The sequence below is a fragment of the Poecilia mexicana genome, unplaced genomic scaffold, assembly GCF_051168715.1.
Source record: "Poecilia mexicana isolate PSO_F unplaced genomic scaffold, ASM5116871v1 scaffold_1, whole genome shotgun sequence".
Lineage (NCBI taxonomy): Eukaryota > Metazoa > Chordata > Actinopteri > Cyprinodontiformes > Poeciliidae > Poecilia > Poecilia mexicana.
Window position 1 is genome coordinate 13,700,376 of NW_028263370.1, and position 20,295 is coordinate 13,720,670.

Below are 20,295 nucleotides of genomic sequence, written 5' to 3' on the forward strand. Positions count from 1 at the left end.
CCATGGTTTTCAAACTAGTAGTATATTTTCTACTGTGTACCACTTTTCTTTGTGGTACACAGTAGAAAAGTTGGTTTGAATACTGTATTTAACACAAAGCAAATTAGCTGTAAGCTGTCAAACAGTCAAAAAATCCAATAGTTCAACACATTGATCTGTGATCCAAACAGATAGAACTGTTTGGAGCAAACTGCTGTGAAAAACATTTCAACAAGCACTCAGCAGAAACTGATGCAAAGGTCAGTAAACCAAGAACAAGTGCTGGTGGCAGGTTACAGTAATGCTGCGTTCAGTGTGCCAGTCGTTAATCAGTTTCCACTTCTCAGCTTTCAGAGATGACATCCAGTTTGATGAAATTTTTTCTGCTAAAGTCCATCTGTTTTGATGTTTGAAGTGGTGTGTGCTTAGAGATGGTTCTCAGCACACTTTGGTTGTAGCAAGTGGTCATTGAGCTACTGTTGCCTTCATGTTATCTTATTCACTTAGTCTGTCAATACTACTTTGATCTCTGAACTTAAAGACTCACACAGCTTCTGCACAGTGGATACATTGTTGGTTTTGGACCAGTTTCTGTAAACCCAAGAGATGTTTGTGCATGAAAATCCCAGTAGAACAGTAATTTCTGAAATACTAAAAAGTGGTATTCCTCAAAAATTGAAAAAGAAAACCCAGAAAAACTCTATGATATATTGGAAGCAAAATGTAATCAAATCCGTTGTGGTTTAAATTTTTGCACAGTATTGCATGCAACCCCTTTTGGGAATACACATACACCTTGAACCCTGAGGATATTTTTGGTCGTTGAATGGTTCACCTCATATCTCCATAAAAACATGCAGTTGAACCTTGTTTTTAAGGACAGGGCCACTTGTGGCACTCTGTGCCAGATGTTATCTACCAAGCTTGTTTTCAGTGTAGATTGGATTCTACCAGTACTGATTTCCAATCATGTTTGTGGTTTTGATGGGCAAGATCTGAAAGAGTATATGGAGAGGAGGATGTCTGCTTGGAAACTTATGATCTTGTCTTTGCTCTTTTGCAAATCAAGATCATAAGTCTTGTCTATTTCAAAAAGGCAAGACTTATACATATCATGTACTGGTACCTTCAGGACATGATATGTCCTGAAGATACCAGGACATAGCATGCTGTGGTATGCATGCTGTGGAGCCAAGAGTAAATAAGAGTCTACTTCTCCAAGTCTGAGCCCTTGGTTTAAAACTGGAAAAAGGTTAATGGCTAGTCAAGATTAGCATGCTTGTCAAACTAAGAGATTTAAGAGTCTTAGTGTTAGTTACGATAATGGGTGGTTGAAGTAGGTGTTGGATAGATGGATTGTAGGCTCATCTGCAGTAATGCATGCTAGAACATGCCGGAAGGGGGTAACCCTTTTAGCTTCAAAAACACCTTGGGATTGAGCTGTACATAAATGGAAGATGCTGGATGGATGGATGGATGGATGGATAGATGGATGGACAGACAATTAAATTTTCTTCATAATGGAAGGAAACACATAAAGTAATACAAAAAAGAAATAATGATATAGTTGTGTATCTTTTTAACATATAACTTCAAAATTTAACATTACATTAAAATATTTTAAATGTAACAAAATATTTGCTGACGTAACATAATCAGTTTATTCATAAAATGTATTTATTTCCGACGCCATTTAATTAATAACGTAAATAATTGTTTAAGAATTACGATTATTAACTCGTGTATTACGTCGTGGCACTATTGGCACTCCAGAGAAGCGGCAGTCTCTGTCAACTGGGAGGGTCACTGATGACTTAGTGCAAACATGGCTGCCCAGGATGAACTCAGTAAGTTTCTTTCTGCCTTGTTAACGATTCATGTCCTCTTAAATGTCCCATTTGTGGTTGCCAAAACAGATGTGGCGATGTGTTTTTGCCCGCCCTGCTACTAAGGCTGTTTATAAAGTAATGATAACGCCAAATTCAGTTTAAAACTAGGTTGGGAACAGGCTACGTAGCTAGCTGACATGCTAACGTCAGGAGGCCGTTTGCCCAGTCATGGTGAAAATAAAACTATCACATCGGCTTCTTATATATGTCCTCTGACCAATGCCTTACAGTGAATATTTGCATTTTTGGCATTTGTGACAATTAGGTTAAGTTACACGGGTGTGTCACTGCTTCGAAAAATATTTGCTGCTTTCATGCTAATTAAAAAAAAAAAAAAAGATGATGACCTCCGTGGACTATCTTGTCATTTGTTGCTAACGACTTAGAAAGCTAACCCAGGAGAAGGAAGGCATGGTTGGGTTATGTACAGCAGCTGGCAGGTTGAGCTCATCGGCCATAATAGGACAAAATGCTTCTTTCCAGTATGACTTAACATGGTTAATTTAACCCAGAGGGTGTCTGCAGTCACCAATGAGTTAAAGATTCATATTAAAATCGAAAGATACTGTACAGTAGGAGCTGCTGATACCATGACTTGGTGTGCCGGTGAAGTAAGAGTGTGTTTTGATTAGATCAACTGGAACGTGTGTTCCTTCGCCTGGGCCATGCAGAAACTGATGACCAGCTTCAGGACATCATCTCCAAGTTTCTGCCACCTGTTCTTCTCAAACTCTCCAGTGTTCAGGAGGGGGTGCGAAAGAAGGTGAGTAGTAAAGTAAAAATAATTGTTGAGTGCTCAGCCAGGCAATTTAGGTGTGTGTAGTCACATTGTGGTAGGTTTGCAGTTGTGCCACTCTTTGTGTTGTTGCACGATGGACTAACAGAGGTGGGTAGAGAAATTGTACTTAAGTAAAAGCAGCAATTAAAAATAAAAAGTAGATTTCCAAGAAATGACTGAAATAAGAGTAAAAAAGTATTCTGTAAAAAGGCTACTCAAGGACTGAGTTACTGATCATAACATACGATTTAATATTTTACATCTATGTAACTAAGTTATGCACAGATTCTGGGATTCAAGTGGAAAATGAGGGGGAAAAAACCCATCAATAAAAAACACACTAATTATTCATATATAGATAAAACCAGCCCAAGTGCTTATAAAAACCACAGCAGAAAAAAATGACACCCAGCTGGTTTTTAATGGCAAGTTAATGTTTTTTTGGTGTCTGAAAAATGACCCGTTTAAAAGATCTCTGTAATGTCAGGTTACAAATCAGCATGTCCCCTTACCTAGCAACCCCAGCAAAGCCCAGGCTGTCACCCAGCAACCCAGGTGGCGCTCCAGCATGTTTGGTCAGCCGGCTTTTACCGCTGTATGCGCCGTGGAATGGCTGCTGGAAAAGACAACTGTTTTGCTATTACCATCCAGAAATCACTTGCTGCATTCTTGTTGGTTACGCAGGATGCTCTGCTTTTTCAAAGATCTACAGTTATATAATTGCGCATCTGGTCGCAGCCATTTTCATGTGAGAGTGTAAATGTTGAGTTGTGGGGGGCGTGGCCAGAAGCATCTTATTTGGATTTAAAGTGACAAGCGGCCCTAAAACAGCTCTGTTCTGAAATGAGCTCAAAATAGGCAGAACTGAGCAGATTAAAATCTCATCATCTAAGAATGAGTTTGTACAAAAAAAAATTAATGAACATGTTTTGTATAGTCCATAGACCTAACCTGTTTAAGTAAGCATAATAGGTCACAAAACAACGTTGTTAATACATTGATTATACTACACCCAGGTGGACCTAATTTACTAATTGTGGCTTCTGAAGTGCACTGGTTGCACGAGGTTTCTTTAGAGGTATAAGAGAAAGGGGAGCTAAAAACAACTAGACTCCCCACAGAATTTGACATTTTTAATAAACTTTGAAAACCATTTTCCTGCCCCTCACAAATATGCACTGCTGTTCATAGATCTATTTGTCTATCACTTAAAACCACCTTAAAATATATTGAAGTTTGTGGATTTAGAGTCACAAAATGTGGAAAAGTAAGCAGTTTATACTTTAAAGATTGCTTTCAGCGGCCTTATGTTTCCTTGCATTATTTATTCATGCATCTGTTTCGTGAAACTGCACTAAGAAATGTGTCTCTGACTAGGTGATGGAGTTGTTGGTTCACCTGAACAAGAGGATTAAAAGCCGACCAAAGATCCAGCTACCAGTGGAGACACTGCTGGTGCAGTACCAGGACCCTGCGGCTGCTTCTTTTGTTACGGTAAGATATTAATACAGCGTTTGTCTTGTGAGAGACAATGTTTACTGTCCATATTATGTTCAGTCACTCTACAGTTAAGTAAAATATCTTGAGCAAACATCCAGTCAGTATTGGTTATCAAATGAATGGCACATGTGTGAGTTGATTTTGTTGTCTTCATTATAAATCCGAGTTTTAAAAATTGTGTGTTTTAACTTTGCGTGATATTTAACCGATTTGGTATTTGAACTGAAACAAAAAACAGGTCTGTTTGATTAAAATGAAATCTACTTCATTTTTTGACAGAATTTCACCATCATCTATATTAAAATGGGCTTCCCTCGTCTAGAGGTGGCAAAACAATGTGAGCTGGCCCCGACTCTCATCACTGCCATGGAAGGCAAACCGCAGCCACAACAGGACAGGTGAGAGGACGCATATTCTCACATACCTATCCGGTGAAGTACTGTCACCTTCTAGACCGGATGGCAAAGGTGTTACACTCTCCTGTTAGAAACTCTAGGTTTTTGAGACGTCAAAAAAAGGAGGAGATAATAAATTATTTTTTTCTTCATATTTTAGGATTGTGCATTTGTGCACAACATCAAGCTAATACTTTTGATTCAGTTTTAGTATCCAGCCTTCTTAAGGACACACAGGCCATGAATTTTAGTGAATCCGATTAATCTAAAAGAATGTTCATCTATCCTCGTTGAGCTTTGCTGACATGTTCATAGTTTACAGCAACGCTATAAATCTCATCGCTAAAACATTCTGCATTTTACATGTACCAAAGCACAGTAAAGATTATTCATTGAGGAAAATGTGTGGGACAACTGTGACATTACAAAACTGGATATTTCTTCAAAGTGAATGAAAATGAAATACAAGAATTTATCAGAGAACTTTTAAAAATCCCCTCCAAAAAAACCAAATTAACCAGTCCTGACTGCGTCTAACTCAAAACCAGCAGTGCATGACACAACTTCTCCGTTTTCTCTTTGTGTTTTCAGCCTGATGCACCTTCTGATTCCCACTCTTTACCACATGAAGTATCCTGCAGACTCGTCCAAAGTCGTGTCTCCGTTCAATTTAACTGAAAGGCCAAAGATGATACACCTTCTACTAGAGTTCATGCTGGATGTTTTGCTCATGCCTTATGGGTGAGTTGTCAAAATAAAACGTGCGGCTGGAAATGAGTGTTAATCGCGAGGATGACAGCGTTTTGAACTGGAGCGTTCTTTCTCCCACATCATCAGGTTTGTGCTGAATGAGTCTCCCACTCGGCCTGCACCATCCTCCTCCCAGGGAGGTTCCTCGGACGGGGCGGTCACTGGGAGCGGGCAGGGTCTTCCCCAGCCTCCCCCAGGGATGAGTGTCTATGCTGCAAAGAGGGTTATTGGAGAAGCGCAGTGGAACGCCGAGCAGCTAGAGCAGGTACAGTAACGTATTCATATGGCCATATTCGGGCTGTCTGATCAAATATTTTGTTCCCAGTTTAAACCAGATATTTGGAATCATATATGAGTCAAGACGCCACAGGTTCCTATGGTATTTACATAAAAGCTTGCAGGATGGAAAATGACAAGCTTTTGGAAGGATACTAAAAATGTCTGGCCCAAGTCATACAGTTTAAAGGAAATATTAAGATAATCTGTCTCAGTTTAGTGTGTCATGGCGATATCAGTTATTGTCCATTCAGTTTAATCGTAGTTTTATCTTGACTGTTAATTGCGGGTTTCTGTCTAACTCCCTTGGTCGTTCTCCAACAGTGTAAGCTGGGCATAGTGAAGTTCATTGAGGCCAAGCAGGTGCCAGAGGTGGAGACGGTGGTCCACTTGGCGGTGGCTTCGAGTGACACGAGACACAGCGTGGCTACTGCAGCTGATCTGGAGCTGAGGAGCAAACAGAGGTAGAGCCTTTTATTTTTATGTTAAACGTGTGGAAAGACTGTGAACGCCTTTAGTTTCTGTTTCCCTTTAGCTTCTGTTGGTGAACGACAAGATGGCTCTGTTTACACATTACAAAGCTGTTTTCTCAATGTTTATTTTTGTTTCATTCCAGCATCATTGACTGGAACAATCCTCTAATTATCAACAAGATGTTCAAGGTGTATCTGGGAGATGTCCCTCTTAAAACAAAGGTTTGTAATTTACATTTAATTTAAAAGCCAATGAAAGAGATTTTTATGGAAATTCAGATCAAGGTGAAAATGTTAACGTATTTTCTGCAGGGTGGAAATGTCAAGCAAGAGCTGAAACACGATCCAGTGAGCACTAGAGTCAAACTAAAAATCCTCCCACATCTTCTACGCTCCCGGCTGGCAGCAGAGTGCTTCCCAGCAAACATCCAGGTCATGCTGACTCTTTTTTTTTTTTTTTTTTTTTTTTTCTTAGACAATCAGTCGTCAGAATGTCTGTTTCTGCCTGTTCAGAGATCCACGTCATCTTTTATGTGGTGATGTGCTAATGTCTTTACTGGTTTGCTTTGCACTTCAGGTCGTTTATGACGGTTTGTTTGGGGCCAACACCAACAACAAACTGCTGTCTCTCACCTTACAGTTTGTCCATCACATCTGCATGGTGTAAGACATTCACACTTATTCCTCTGCCCATGAACTGTTTACCTGTGTTTCCTCTCAAGAATAAAGTCTAAATGTTTTTTTTTTCTATTTTACAGATGCCCTGACACTAACAAGCCTTTAGGACTAATGCTGCTCAATGGTCTGACCAAACTTATCAACGAATACAAGGAGGTAAATAAGATGGTAATTTAATTTAAAAATGTTTTAAGACTAATTCAGTTCTGCTCTACTGATAGTTAGCTGTTTTTGATTGCGTTAGGTCTCATTGTTGTTGCTCCTGAACTTTCTTTTGCACATCTCAAAATATAAAACTGCACCATATTAAAAGATTTATTTATTTTTTAATAACAGCTTCGTCCAACTTGATATTTGAAAGCGAAACGCTCTGATTTATGGTCAGACGTATCAAACTGTTAAGTCATTTGTTCATTTATTGTAGCAGCACAGAAGCCTGAAGAAACTTTTGCCATAATCTGTCACCTCTGCTTTAGATCAATAGCAGAGGTCACGTCACACTGTGTGTGTGTGTGTGTGTGTGTGTGTGTGTGTGTGTGTGTGTGTGTGTGTGTGTGTGTGTGTGTGTGTGTGTGTGTGTGTGTGTGTGTGAGGGAGAGAAAAGTTGGTGATATACAGATCTGCAATTTACCAAATGTAAATAATATTATTTCAAAACAGAAAGAAAATGATTAAAGCTTTGACATTTTAAGCACCTTGTTTTATCGCGGTTAGCAAATATCAGTCTGTTTATATTTGTTGTAGAGTGAAGACAGACATTTTGAGATTCAGAATGTTTCTTAGCAGATCAAAAAGAATGTTATTCTAAACAAGTGTTTTAATAATCTTTGCAGACAACTTGGTTCCTATTTTGGTCAATATCAAATTTCTTGTCTAATCAAAACCTGCACCTCACTGGTAATTCTTGCAGTTTGGTTTATCGTGTTTTCTTTCTCTCACAACGTCTCTCTTTGCAGGATCCTAAGTTATTATGTGTTGCCTACTCTGCTGTCGGAAAGCTGTCAAGGTTACGATAACATCTTATTGGTATTTCAGTTGGGTCCGATTTAGAAACAGACAAACCGACGCTTGTTTTAATTTTTTCCTGTTTCAGTCGGATGCCTCAGCTTTTCACAAAGGATATTGCTCTTGTGCAGCAGTTTTTTGAGTCCATGTGTAAGGTTGGTGAAACACATTTTGGAAAAGTTGGAGGTGAACCTACTTTAGTATTTTTTTTTCTTAAACACTGTGTCTGCTTGATCAGGAGGAGCCGGATGTTCGCCTTGCCATTCAGGAAGCTTTGTCAATGATGGTTGGAGCGTATGCCAACCTACAGGGGGCGCTGCTGAATCTGATGGAAGCCCTGGTGGCTGCATATATTTCAAAGGTATTCTACCACGTCAAGAAGAGAATTGGATTCTTTCACAACTGTAATGTGTGTTTTAACAACTGTGTTCATACGTGTGCTTGAAATCTGTGTAAATGCTTGAATTTCAATTAGGCATTTTAAGTTTTGGAAAGTGATTAATTTCTGTATAAAGTCCTAAAAAGTACTTGATATTTAAACTGCACAGTTTTGTAATAAAGTGCAATCAGATGTTTGATTTACAGCCTCAGTTTGGAAAGCAATATAGTTGAAACTAGATAATTAAAGGTAATAAAAAAGATGAGCACATTTTTCTTCTCACTGTCTGAAGTTAAATCAGACCAAACTTATCTTATTTCAGGTCAGTTAGAATTACCAAAATAATTTTTATGTGCCAAATGCCAGACATCTTGGAGAGAATATTTGTTAGAGATTTTTGTTTTGGAATTTTTTTCTGACCAGTCAGGTGTACAGGATATGTGTGAGAGAGACCTTTCAAAACATAAAATTTTGCTATATTTAAGTTGACCTTGTCCCTAATGATTCCAGTAATAAATTACATCATATAATAGTTAATTGAATCTGTCTTTAGTTCACTGGTATCGTTTTTATCTCCAATGTCAACTATGGTGTGGAAAAGTTTGAAAATGTACCTTGAAAATGTTTGAATTTTACTGTGGGAACAGTGTACAAAACCCTGTAACAAGCTTAGTAAGCAGAAATAAAAGAAGCCTGCCGCTTGTTGTTTCATTGCAGCCGGAGGTACAAGTTCGCCAGGTGGCCATGAAGTTTGCCAGCACAGTGTTTGCTCCTGACCACGTGCCATCAAGGTACCTGCTGCTGCTGGCTGCTGGAGACCCGTAAGTTTATGGAACCACCTAACTATTTGTAATGCAGAAAGAGAAATTTAATGGCTTTATTAACATAAATGTCTATTGTGAACTTTACACTCGGTAAGATTTTATTTTATGCTCTGCTCTTTAGACGAGAGGAAGTGTCTGCAGAGGCCCAAAGGGTGCTGAGGCCTTTTCCCACAAAAAGCTCGGAGAAGGAGGGACCGAAGCCAATGCCGTCCTTTCCCGACATGGTTGCCTACATCCAGGAAAAAGTGGGGCTCGGAGCATCTCTCAGACGGCACACCTGCAAAATAATGTTACCCTTCTAATTCAAGAAATAACGATCCACTCTCTTCACATTCTTGTCATTTTTTTAGGCAGCTCAGAGGATCAAAACCCCTGCAAAATATATTGTTGGGGCCTCCACAATTCCTTTTAACCCATCTGCCTTTGGAGAGGTAAATAATAAACATATTTATTTCATTTGAGGATAAAACCAGATGACTCAGCAAACCATATAAGTGTGTTTTCTGGTGGATTTCTTTTGTTTTTTCAGATAATGTTGTACCTGAGGATGTGTCTGGCCCACAGCGCTGGCGCCAGGCCCATGTCCACCCGCTTGTTGGACATGCAGGACGATGCTCCGGCCATCGGTCGCTACGTCCACACCCTGCTCTCAGCTGAACCGCCACCCTCAGCGCCAAAAGGCCTGGAGGGAAACCCTGTACATGTGTACATGGATCTACTGCAGCAGCTGCTCTCTGCTGTGGGAGGTGAGACTTAACCTGGCTTCCTCGGAGGCAGTTTGGGGTATAAACAGGTAGTAAGCGATGGTTATTCTCTTTTGTCTGATTTATGATTTGTCTAAATCATAGTAGCTGTACTTTCTCTCTTACAGCTTTAATTTGTTCTGTTTTAAGACTAATTCAGTCCTTACTAAAGAAAAAAACCCATTTTATATTTGTCAATTGTAGTATCATACTGTATCTACATCTAAATTTCCCTGCAGGAATCCCAGTCATGTACTGCTTACTGGAAGTGGTGTCTGTGTGTCCAGAAAAACTCGCCCCCAGGTTTGCTGATAGAATAGACTGGATCAAAGTGAGTTCTATTTTACGAACAGAGTTTTAAAATATCATTCAGCAAGGTGTCTTTCATGCACATTTCACTTTTGTTATCCAAATTAGCTGTAATCACATTCTTCTTTCAGAGTCTGATGAACACCAATAAGGAGGACATGAGGGAACTCGCCGCCCAGCTGTATGCTTTGGTGATCTCCACCATGACTGGCAACGAGCTGCAGACAGCCGTACAGAATCTGGTCAAAATCACCAAAGACAACCATGTACGTCACATACTCTTACGGTTATTCATGTCATAAGCTTGCGCTGCTAATATTTATTTTTTGGGTTGAATCTCAGAGTCCTGAGACTCAGCATGGCGCCATCTTGGCTCTCGGCTACATGGTGGGAAGGAATCTGAGCAGAAAGAAAGCCATTGCCTCCTGTGAGTTGACAGAAAACAAGATGGAAGAGATGAGCATCACTTCCCAAGATGATGAAAAGCTGGTTTCCATGGCTACTAAGACAATTGGTATGAACTTTTTTTTTTTTTTTTTTTACATAAATCCTTTTTGTGCAGATTTTACTGACTTATAGGCAACTTTTATTGTATGTTTTTGCAACCTCTTTTACAAAAAAAAACAAAGTAAAGTTGTAAAATTAGAGAGTGTTTGATAATTTCCCCACAAAAGTGATCACATGTATTCGCATCCAGGTACCTTCCTGGACAGCGGCAGTGCCATGTTGGCCGTAGCAGCCTGCACAGCCCTGGGGGAAATTGGGCGGAATGGCACCCTGCTGATCCCTGCAGAGGGAGACGGCTTCACCAAACTCTCCGTCACGGAAAACCTGCTAGCTCGCATCACTTCTGGCAAAGAGAGCCTCAAGGTAAGCTGTGACTCTTAATGGCTCTGATTTGCTGTGCTGTTGCTCTGATTGATTTTTATCCGCGTCGTTTTCCAGATGAAGGAGCGATCCATTACAACCTTGGGTTATCTGCCAGTGGGAGACCCAGACTTTCCACACCAGAAGAAGCTGCTGCAGGGCCTCATGGATTCGGTGGAGGTATAAAACTAGATTTTCTATTTTCTTAATTAATTTTTTTACTTTCTCTTGAAGTGATTTTAGAAATATTCAAATTATTCTGCTGTGATACTGTCACATACCGATACCAACCCTTCTCTGCTTCCTTTCTACCTTCCAGGCCAAGCAGGTGGAGCTGCAGTTCACAGTAGGAGAGGCCATCACCAGCGCTGCCATAGGAACCAGTTCTGGAGCCGCCAGGGATCCGTGGACCTGCACTGAGGACCAGTACAGCCCGCCACACAGTGAGTTTTGACAGGCTCTATCCCTGCTGGTGTGAAATAGATCTGAATTTTAGTCACTAATGGATGAAGTCATTTCACAAATTCCCACAAAGATTGTTTAAAGTATTTTTATGAACAAATTAAAATAAAAGGGAGATAAACATCCCGGACTAAGACAACCAGTGAGATCTCTCTGTATGGTGATCAGTAGCTTAAATAATGGATATGATCTGTCCAGTAATAGTAGTCGAAGTGAGGCAGGGCCAGTCCATCATTCCTATAAGCATCACATCATAGACATTTGACAAAGGAGTGTTCTGCTCCTTTGTCAAATGTACCAAAGGAGCAGAATACCAGATCAAACTAGATTTAAAAAAAGAGATTCAGAATACAAAGTAATACATTTGTAATAATAGGTGTTTTTTTTTCAGCATGTTGAAATGAAAAAAAAAAAAAATTAAAAATGTTTGACAAACTTTTGCAGTCATTACAAATCTGTTTGTTGGATCATTTAAGCACATAAAATGTTTACTTAGTATACTTAAATTGCTTAAATGTATGTAACTTAAGCAATTTATGCAAGCTGTAGATGCATATGAATACTGCAGTTGACAAATTAAAAAATTATTTATTAAATTGCATAATATACAAACTATAACATAGATCCAGCTTGTGTGTGGTTACCTGTTTTAATGTAATTCTTGAATGCCACGTCTTTTTTTTTTTTTTTTTTTTTTTCTTTTCTCCATTTACTTCCATCAGATGTTAAAAACAACGACGTGGTTCCCTGGGTCCTCAACTCCATCCTGTCCAAGTACATTCCCAGCCAGAACCCTCATGTGCGGCAGGCGGCCTGCATCTGGCTGCTCTCCCTGGTGAAAAAACTCAGCCAGCACAAGGAAATTACTGTACGTACATAACCCACCTGTAGCATTACTGTCTTTATTTACAACTGGAGCACAAGCTTTAATGATCATTTTCCCATCTTCCTCTGCGGCTGCAGTCTCATTTGAAGGAGATTCAGATAGCCTTCATCTCCGTTCTGTCAGACCCGGATGGTAAGACAAGATGGCTGAGCTGAGCTTCGTAGCATTACACCTCTTTCAGCTTCTCTCGTTCCCACTTCCTCATCCATTCTTCTTTTCCTTTTTGTTCAGAGCTCAGTCAGGATGTGGCATCTAAAGGCCTGGGGCTCGTTTATGAGATGGGTGGCGAGGCTGATCAGCAGGAGCTGGTGTCTACACTGGTGGAAACACTCATGACTGGAAAAAGGTGAGCTACTAAGCTTAAGAGGATAGCTTACTAAGCAGTAAATTGAGAGTTTGTATGATTATTTATTCTTGTAAACAGGGTGAAACATGCAGTTTCAGAGGATACCGAGGTGTTTCAAGGGGAGGATTTGGGAAAAACGCCTGATGGGTGAGCTTTGTTACAAATAGTTGATTTGTAACAGGTTTGAGTTACAAACAAGAGTAAAACAAGTTTTGTAATTTTCTTCCAGTCAAAGCTTGTCGACATACAAGGAGCTCTGCTCACTGGCCAGCGACCTGAACCAACCAGATCTCGTCTATAAGTTCATGAACCTGGCAAACCACCACGCCATGTGGAACTCGCGCAAGGTAATGCACTAAGGCTCTCTCTCTTTTGCCTCCATTATTTTTGCCAGGTTTTCTTCTCCTCCCTGACCTAAAACAACGTTTTGTTTCTTCCAGGGAGCAGCTTTTGGTTTCCACATGATCGCTACCAAGGCTGGGGAGCAGCTGGCTCCATTCCTGCCACAGTTAGTGCCTCGTTTGTACCGCTACCAGTTTGACCCAAACCTGAGCATTCGCCAGGCTATGACCAGCATCTGGGATGCCTTAGTCACCGATAAAACCCTGGTGAGGCTCCGTAGTTTTGTACATCAACGGAAACATTGGCTAGAGACAGAATGACGTGAAAGTGGGTGGGAAGAACTGTCATGAATAATTGTTTCTTTTTGTGCAGGTGGATAAATACTTGAAGGAAATCCTGCAGGATGTCATCTCCAACCTGACCAACAACACCTGGAGAGTGCGTGAGTCCAGGTAGATTGCACCGGCCACTCACTTGGAGTGTTTATCTTCTCCAAGACGGGTTAAAGTGAATTGATGAATTTGTCTTGCAGCTGCCTGGCCCTCAACGACTTGATCCGTGGCCGTCAGGCCGATGACCTCATCGATCACCTGGCAGAGATGTGGGAGACGTTGTTCAGAGTCCTGGACGACATCAAGGTCAGACAAAAATAATCTGAAATAAATCTCAAAGTGGTTCATGGTTTAATCTCCATCTGAACTTTTAATGTTTGGGGTTTTTTTTTAGGAGTCTGTGCGAAAGGCTGCAGACTTAACACTGAAAACGCTCAGTAAGGTAAATGTTATGTCAGCGCATTGGACTGCGTGTAAGTTTATATTCCACTGTGTAAGTATTTCAGCCTCTTTGATTTTATGTGCAGGTGTGTATTCGTATGTGTGAGTCTACTGGCTCTGCGGCCCAGAGAACTGTGGCCGTGATATTACCCACTCTGCTGGAAAAAGGCATCGTTAGCAACGTCTCTGAGGTTCGCTCTCTCAGGTAAATCTGTTTACTTGTGCAACATAAATACTGATTGATATGAAACAAAGATGTCTTAAGATGGTTTCTCAGCTGATGCTGAAAGGTGAACAGGGAATACAGTAGACTGTAAAAGTAATTCCTCATCTGCCTTAACACACACTGGCATATGTTATTTCCCATTCTTAATCCATACAGAATGACGCCTGCTTACTCTTTACAGCTTTACCATCTTCAACTCTTCTGAAATAAGAAGAGTGCTTTCCATTAGTTTCAGGAGTGGGCTTATCGGACTTTTTGATCATTCTTCCTGAAACATGTTTCTTGGGGTCAGACACTGATGTTGGATGAGAAGGTTGGCTCTCAGTCTCAGGTCTGATTCATCCCCAAAGGTGTTCTGTCAGGTTGAGATCGGGGCTCTGCAGGCCTGTCAGCTTCTTCACACCAGACTAGTTCATGCATGTCTATTGCACATTCATCTTAGAACATGAAGGAGCTTTCACCAAACTGTTCCTGTAAAGTTGGGAGCATAAAATCCAATATGTCATGTTGAGAGTTTCTTTCACTGAAACTAAAAGGACTGAATTTTTGAAAGCAGCCCCTAATACCCTCCTACTTCCCTTGAATTCAATTATTTGGAGTCTATTTACCCCATGTCGTCTTGGAAAGGACTGAAAAATTACAAAATGTCAGTTTAGATTTTTTTTTTTTTTTTTTAAACATGCTATTTGAGTGCATTTGTTGATTTTGTTCTGCATAGTTTGGACATGTATAACTGGTTTGTCAACTTTTCTCTCTCTAGTATTCAGACCCTGGTGAAAATCAGCAAGACTGCTGGTGCCAGGTTAAAGCCTCATGCTGCTCGGCTGATTCCAGCCCTGCTGGAAGCCCTCAGCACCCTGGAGCCTCAGGTCCTCAACTACCTCAGCCTCAGAGCCACTGAGCAGGAAAAGGTAAGCAACTTTCAGTTCACCTGCAAATCATACAGAAGTTGCATTTGATGATATAGGGTGTCTTCTCTACCTTAAAAAGTCCTGATATCATTTATCTAAAATTAAGGCCTTAAAATGTAAGTTGGCCTTAAATATGTCAATTTTTGTCGTGTCAGGACTACTTAATCTTGTATTTGTTTTTTTCTCGTGGGACTTTTCTTTCAGGCAAACATTTAAGTCACCTGTAAACATATTCACTGCGTTCTGTGACTAAAGGAGGTTCGCGCTACCGCTAACTAGCTACTGACCATAGCTAGCTAGCCTTCTTGCATCTATCATGAGTAAAGTGTAACATTAACACCGGTTGGCTGGAAAACGTTCGTCTTCGCCATTAGCTCACTTCTCTTGCCAACCTGTACGATGGTGTATTTATTCTGTGGTAAAAAGCTTGTCACTACTACTATATACTATACATATCACTTTTGTACATTTCCGTCGTGATACAGGTCTTAAATTTAATTAATGGTCTTAAAATGTCTTTAAATGGTGAAACCTGCAGAAGCCCTGTGACATGAGATGTTTGTTCTTTCTCTGCAGAGTGCCATGGATGCTGCAAGGCTCAGTGCTGCCAAGTCTTCTCCAATGATGGAGACTGTTAACATGGTAAAACAAAAATAAATGCTCACACAATAATCCCAGTTAATTCACTGTAGAGTCTTCCAACCCAAATGTTGGGATATCTTAGTTAGTCGTGAGGTTTCTGCATTTACTAGCAGCTTCACGTTTCACCGAGGCGAAGCTTCTGAATGCGTGTCTTCTTCCAGTGTCTGCAGCATCTGGATGTTTCTGTGCTGGGAGAGCTGGTTCCCAGACTCTGTGAGCTGCTGAAGAGCGGAGTGGGCCTGGGCACAAAGGTAGAACTGAGTCCCACAGTCACGCATTCATCAGTGATTCTCCACCACACAGAAGCGCATCAGTTGCCTTAATGACTGCTGTTCTCGGTTTAGGGAGGCTGCGCCAGTGTAATTGTGTCCCTGACGGTACAGTGTCCTCAGGACCTAACCCCATACTCAGGTACAACACGACACGCCATCTGACTCGGTTAATGACTCGTGTTGAACAAACTAATCAGTTTTTATCCGCAGGTAAACTGATGAGTGCCTTGCTCAATGGCATTCATGACAGGAGCACAGTTGTACAGAAAGCCTTCGCCTTTGCTTTGGGACACCTCGTCAGGGTAAGCCCCTCCGTTAACATGAAGTCCTTGGTGGATTATTAAACCCTGGATTTGTCTGTTTGTCACAGACTTTATCATGACGACATTTATTATCCTTTTTAGTCAGCAAAGGACAGCAGCGTAGAAAAACTACTACTGAAGCTCAGCAACTGGTACTTGGAGAAAGAAGGTGAATCTTACTTTGAAATGTACTTTTTTCAGCGGAGCAATAAAATGTGACGATATTGTTCTTTGAAAAAGTATTCATACCCTTTAAGTTTTTCTTTGACTTTAAAACTACAAAATCGAGTGTATTTTATTAGAATCTTACAAAGCAGTGCATAGATGTGTGGCGTGTGGAAAAACTACACGTTTTTTCTGTCTGTTTTTGCATTTAAATTTAAATCTATAAAGTGTGGCATGCATTTATATTTACCTCCCTTTTTTCCCCAAGACCCCTTCATAAAATGGAGTGCTCCCCATTGTCTTGAGAAGTCCCCTTCTTTCTACATAGGGAGTGTGTCAAAAGTATTGTGATGTAAATTCAGCTGTTTTGTGAAGTTTGTTGGAGATTGTGAGTGAACAAATATAAGTATTATTTATTTTTTTAAAATGGTCTAGTCAAAGTAAAGACCTATATTAAATTGAGAATCTAAATACAAGTCAATACCACACAATTTTTGTGCTGCTTCCAGTAAAACACACAAAAGTTTGATGTTGAAAATGTTAGTTTGTCTTGTGATTTTTTTTTTCTTCTCCTGCCTTGACTCCCTTTTAAATGAAATGTTTTCACTCCGTTTCTCCTGCTTCCAGAGCCAGTGTACAAGTCGTCGTGTGCGCTAACGGTGCACGCCATCAGCCACTACAGTCCGGATGTGCTGAAGGCCCACGCGGGCGTGGCCCTGCCCCTGGCCTTCCTGGGCATGCATCAGGCGCCGGGTCCTGATGAGGAGAAAGGAGAGAGTCACGATGCCACCCTGTGGTCGGAGGTGTGGCAGGAGAACGTTCCAGGTGGGGAACGCTGTCGCATGACAAATACCGGTGCTACGAAACGGAAAGGATCGTTTCCCAGGAATAAAAGCCGTTTCATTTTTTTATACTTTTCTCTGACTTCAGGAAGCTTCGGGGGCATCAGGCTTTACATGACAGAGCTGATCACCATCACCCAAAAAGCCCTGCAGTCTCAGTCCTGGAAGATGAAGGCTCAGGGTGCAGCTGCCATGGCAACTGTTGCTAAGGAACAGACGGGCTCATTGGTGGCGCCGCACCTCGGTTTGGTGCTGACAGCCTTGATGCAGGGACTCTCCGGGCGAACTTGGGCTGGCAAGGTGTGTGTTGCTCCTGTCGTTTTAAGAAAGCCTGGAAATAAAACACAACACTGGATTCAGATTTTGGTGTTTTGGTTTTGTGCAGGAGGAGCTGTTGAAAGCCATCGGGTCAGTGGTGTCCAAGTGCAGGTCAGTCATCTTGCAGAACTTCTTCCTGCTCTTGCCTGGGTTCGTGTGCAGCTCTGGATGAATATGATTTAAACTTTGACATCAAGATTTTTCAGTGTGTGTGTGTGTGGGGGTGGGGAATGAAGCGATTTTATAGTTTCAGACTTTAGTTCGCCCGCAGCTTGTTTGTCCAGCTGTCCGTTCAGTCATCATCCACCTGAGTTTGTTCTTTCAGGTGTCTTACTTAAAAACTTGATCAAATACATGTAATGAACACTGGGCTTTAATAATGGTAAACTGTGAAAAAGAATTTCAGTTTAGTTGTGAAATACATTTCATGTACTACTTCCTGTGAACTTGACCTCATCTCCTCTTCGGTTTTTAGCGTGGAGCTGCAAAAGCCGTGCAGCGGCCAGCCCAGCATCCCGGAGGTCCTGGATGTCGTGTTTAAAGAATGCCGCAAGGAGAATCTGCTTTACAAAATGGCCGCTCTGCGCTGCGCCGCAGATGTTCTCCACAGTAGTCAGGAAGACCGCTTCACCGACATGGCTGAGATCCTTTTCCCTCTGATCAAGAAGGTTCGCTTCTGAGTTTTCTGTTTGTCGTGAGGCTAGTTTAGTAAAGACTTGCCTTGAGAAGGAGCCTAATCTCACGTTTTTTATGACAGAGCTGTCCAGAGAGCGGTGGCGCCTCTCCCAGGTCGATGGATGACGACGACGACGACGATGATGACAAAGATGTGAAAGATAAGGAGCTGCACACCGAAGCTATACTCTGTGCTTTTGAGACACTTGGGAAGACCTGGCCCAGAAACCCACAAACTCAAGGTGAATTCTGTTGGTTTAGTCGCAGTTTAGAGCGGACACATCAGTCCTTCGTCATATCTGCTCTCATCAATCTGAACCGAAGGTGAAGACTCGTAATTTTCGTTGTGCATGTTTGTGTGCAGTGCGTTTCCAGACAGATTTGTGCACTCTGATGTGTGGGAAGCTTAAGCTGAGCACATGGAAGGTGCAGCTGGCTGTTCTTCAGGCCATGAAGGCGTATTTTCAGGGGTGAGGATCAAAACACACAAACTGTACACGCTGGATTTGGGAAGCGTTCCACAATTTGAATTATTTAGCTAGTTAAAACAAAGATTTATTTATTTTTTGCTTTGTAGCCTGTTGCTGCTCGAGAAGGGTAACGAAGACACAAATGCACTATCGCAGATCCTCACCGAGGCCTGCACTGCTCTCACTTATGCTTTAGGTAAGGAGGTAATTCAAAATCTAATGGCTTTAATTGAAAGTCTCATGTCTTCACAGACTGTTTAATTTTCTCCACAGAAAATAAAAGCTACTCCTCTGTGAGGACAGAGGCCTTGTCTGTGGTGGATCTGATCGTTAAGAGAACAGGAGGTAGGCTTTTATTGATTCTGCTCTCTATATTATTGAACATACATTATGTCCAAGCCTCAATAATGTTTCCAAATTTAGGCCTACATTATTTAACCTTCTTGGAAAATGAATTTCGCTGTGCTCCTGTTGATCGGCTTGAAAATGGGACGTTATTTATTGTTCCATTAAGGACAGACGGAGGCAGATTCTGGTCCTCATAATGGCTTTTATTTGATGCATTCAGTGCCTCAAGTAAATGCTTGGTGGGCTGCACAACGTGCCGGTCAGAAATCTCGCCCAACTTTTCCTGGCATCGCTGAATCAAACAAAAAAGAACAACAGATGAAATTCTCTTTATATCTCTTGGTTTTCATTCCCGGACTTCAGATTTGTTTCTCCGTGTCTCTCTCCAAAGGGATGTGATTTATTTGAAACCTTAACATCCTACTCTGCAGCTGGTTTGTAACGCATTTTTGTGTGGATGTTACCAGAGAGTGAGCAGTGGGACTGCATGCCTGTGAGGAGCCGGGAGCAGCTGCAGCGCTCCCTGTCGACGCTGCAGTCCGACAGCCGGCCCGAGCTGCGGGACAAGGCGCAGGAGCTGCGCAGACGCATCCAAAGCCAGCCCTGAGCGAGCGCGGAGAAACCGACCTGCCCATTAAACGTGTTGATCAGCAACACAGAACATCCATTAGCACATATCTAATCTGATTGAACTCCGTAATACATGCGTGTTGTTTTAATTTACTCCAACGATCCATATAGTCTGTGACGGTGCTGCGGGTGAACATGTCAGGGCGTCAACGTGTGAAGTTTGTCTAACTGGGCCGTGAGACGATGAGAAACGCTTTATAAGCCAGTGTGTTGACTTTGTGGACACTGTATAGTTCTAGCCCCAAAATGGGGATTTTACTACTGTTGTGAGTTTGTCTTAATAATGAATTTACTTCTCTAAACATCAGCAATAGGAAGACCGACTACAAGACTTCACTGCTGTTAAAATGGTGAAGTGTGTTTTTCATAAGTGCTGAAAATATGTGCCAGATGACTGAGATGTCAGCCTGATTTAAAGCCTGAAAAGAAGAGTGAGCCTGCTGTTGACTTCAAGTGATGTTGTGGTTGTTTCAGTTTATCCTTCATGAAATAAAACTTTGGACCACTGACCTGGTTTTGAAGCTTCTCATTAACTCTGCAGGGTTATGGCAGGCAGATTTAATATAAAATTGACTGTCTACGTGTAATAACTTTCTAGATGTCTGAATATTGAATAATTGAAATACATTGTGTCTCATCAAATTGTAGGTGAAGATGGATTTAATTAGAATGCAGATATATAGCCGTTCAGGATAGTCAAAATACATTTTGATATCTAGAATAATTACAGATGAAACAATTTTATGTTAAAATGGCATGCCATAAGCCAGTCATTAATTGCAGATTTCTTACAAAGTACAGGTATATCTGACACTTATGGTGGTCAGAATATAATTAGAG

At 41.2% G+C, this 20,295-nt stretch overlaps 1 protein-coding gene across 2 annotated transcripts; it reads left to right on the forward strand.

The window, feature by feature from the left end:
- The first annotated feature begins 1,735 nt into the window (after nucleotides 1–1,735).
- Nucleotides 1,736–19,964, forward strand: ecpas (Ecm29 proteasome adaptor and scaffold). 2 transcript variants are annotated; one of them, XM_088004876.1, is made up of 49 exons: nucleotides 1,736–1,826; nucleotides 2,501–2,631; nucleotides 4,024–4,140; nucleotides 4,426–4,544; nucleotides 5,133–5,282; nucleotides 5,379–5,556; nucleotides 5,892–6,031; nucleotides 6,184–6,262; nucleotides 6,353–6,472; nucleotides 6,618–6,703; nucleotides 6,799–6,886; nucleotides 7,675–7,724; nucleotides 7,812–7,878; nucleotides 7,962–8,084; nucleotides 8,820–8,923; nucleotides 9,048–9,171; nucleotides 9,277–9,357; nucleotides 9,456–9,672; nucleotides 9,909–10,000; nucleotides 10,110–10,244; nucleotides 10,321–10,492; nucleotides 10,676–10,848; nucleotides 10,924–11,025; nucleotides 11,165–11,288; nucleotides 12,030–12,175; nucleotides 12,271–12,325; nucleotides 12,425–12,539; nucleotides 12,618–12,686; nucleotides 12,769–12,886; nucleotides 12,980–13,147; nucleotides 13,254–13,333; nucleotides 13,414–13,519; nucleotides 13,608–13,655; nucleotides 13,741–13,859; nucleotides 14,641–14,791; nucleotides 15,368–15,433; nucleotides 15,595–15,684; nucleotides 15,778–15,844; nucleotides 15,916–16,007; nucleotides 16,110–16,176; nucleotides 16,800–16,997; nucleotides 17,103–17,314; nucleotides 17,400–17,443; nucleotides 17,808–18,000; nucleotides 18,090–18,249; nucleotides 18,372–18,477; nucleotides 18,585–18,673; nucleotides 18,751–18,822; nucleotides 19,293–19,964. In XM_088004876.1, the coding sequence occupies exons 1-49, from the start codon at nucleotides 1,805–1,807 to the stop codon at nucleotides 19,430–19,432; spliced, it is 5,565 nt and encodes a 1,854-aa protein (XP_087861002.1). In that variant the 5' UTR covers nucleotides 1,736–1,804; the 3' UTR covers nucleotides 19,433–19,964. The 2 variants fall into 2 exon arrangements, with proteins under 2 accessions (XP_087861002.1, XP_014844136.2); XM_014988650.2 differs by having other exon boundaries at nucleotides 6,799–6,874.
- Nucleotides 19,965–20,295: the final 331 nt, after the last annotated feature.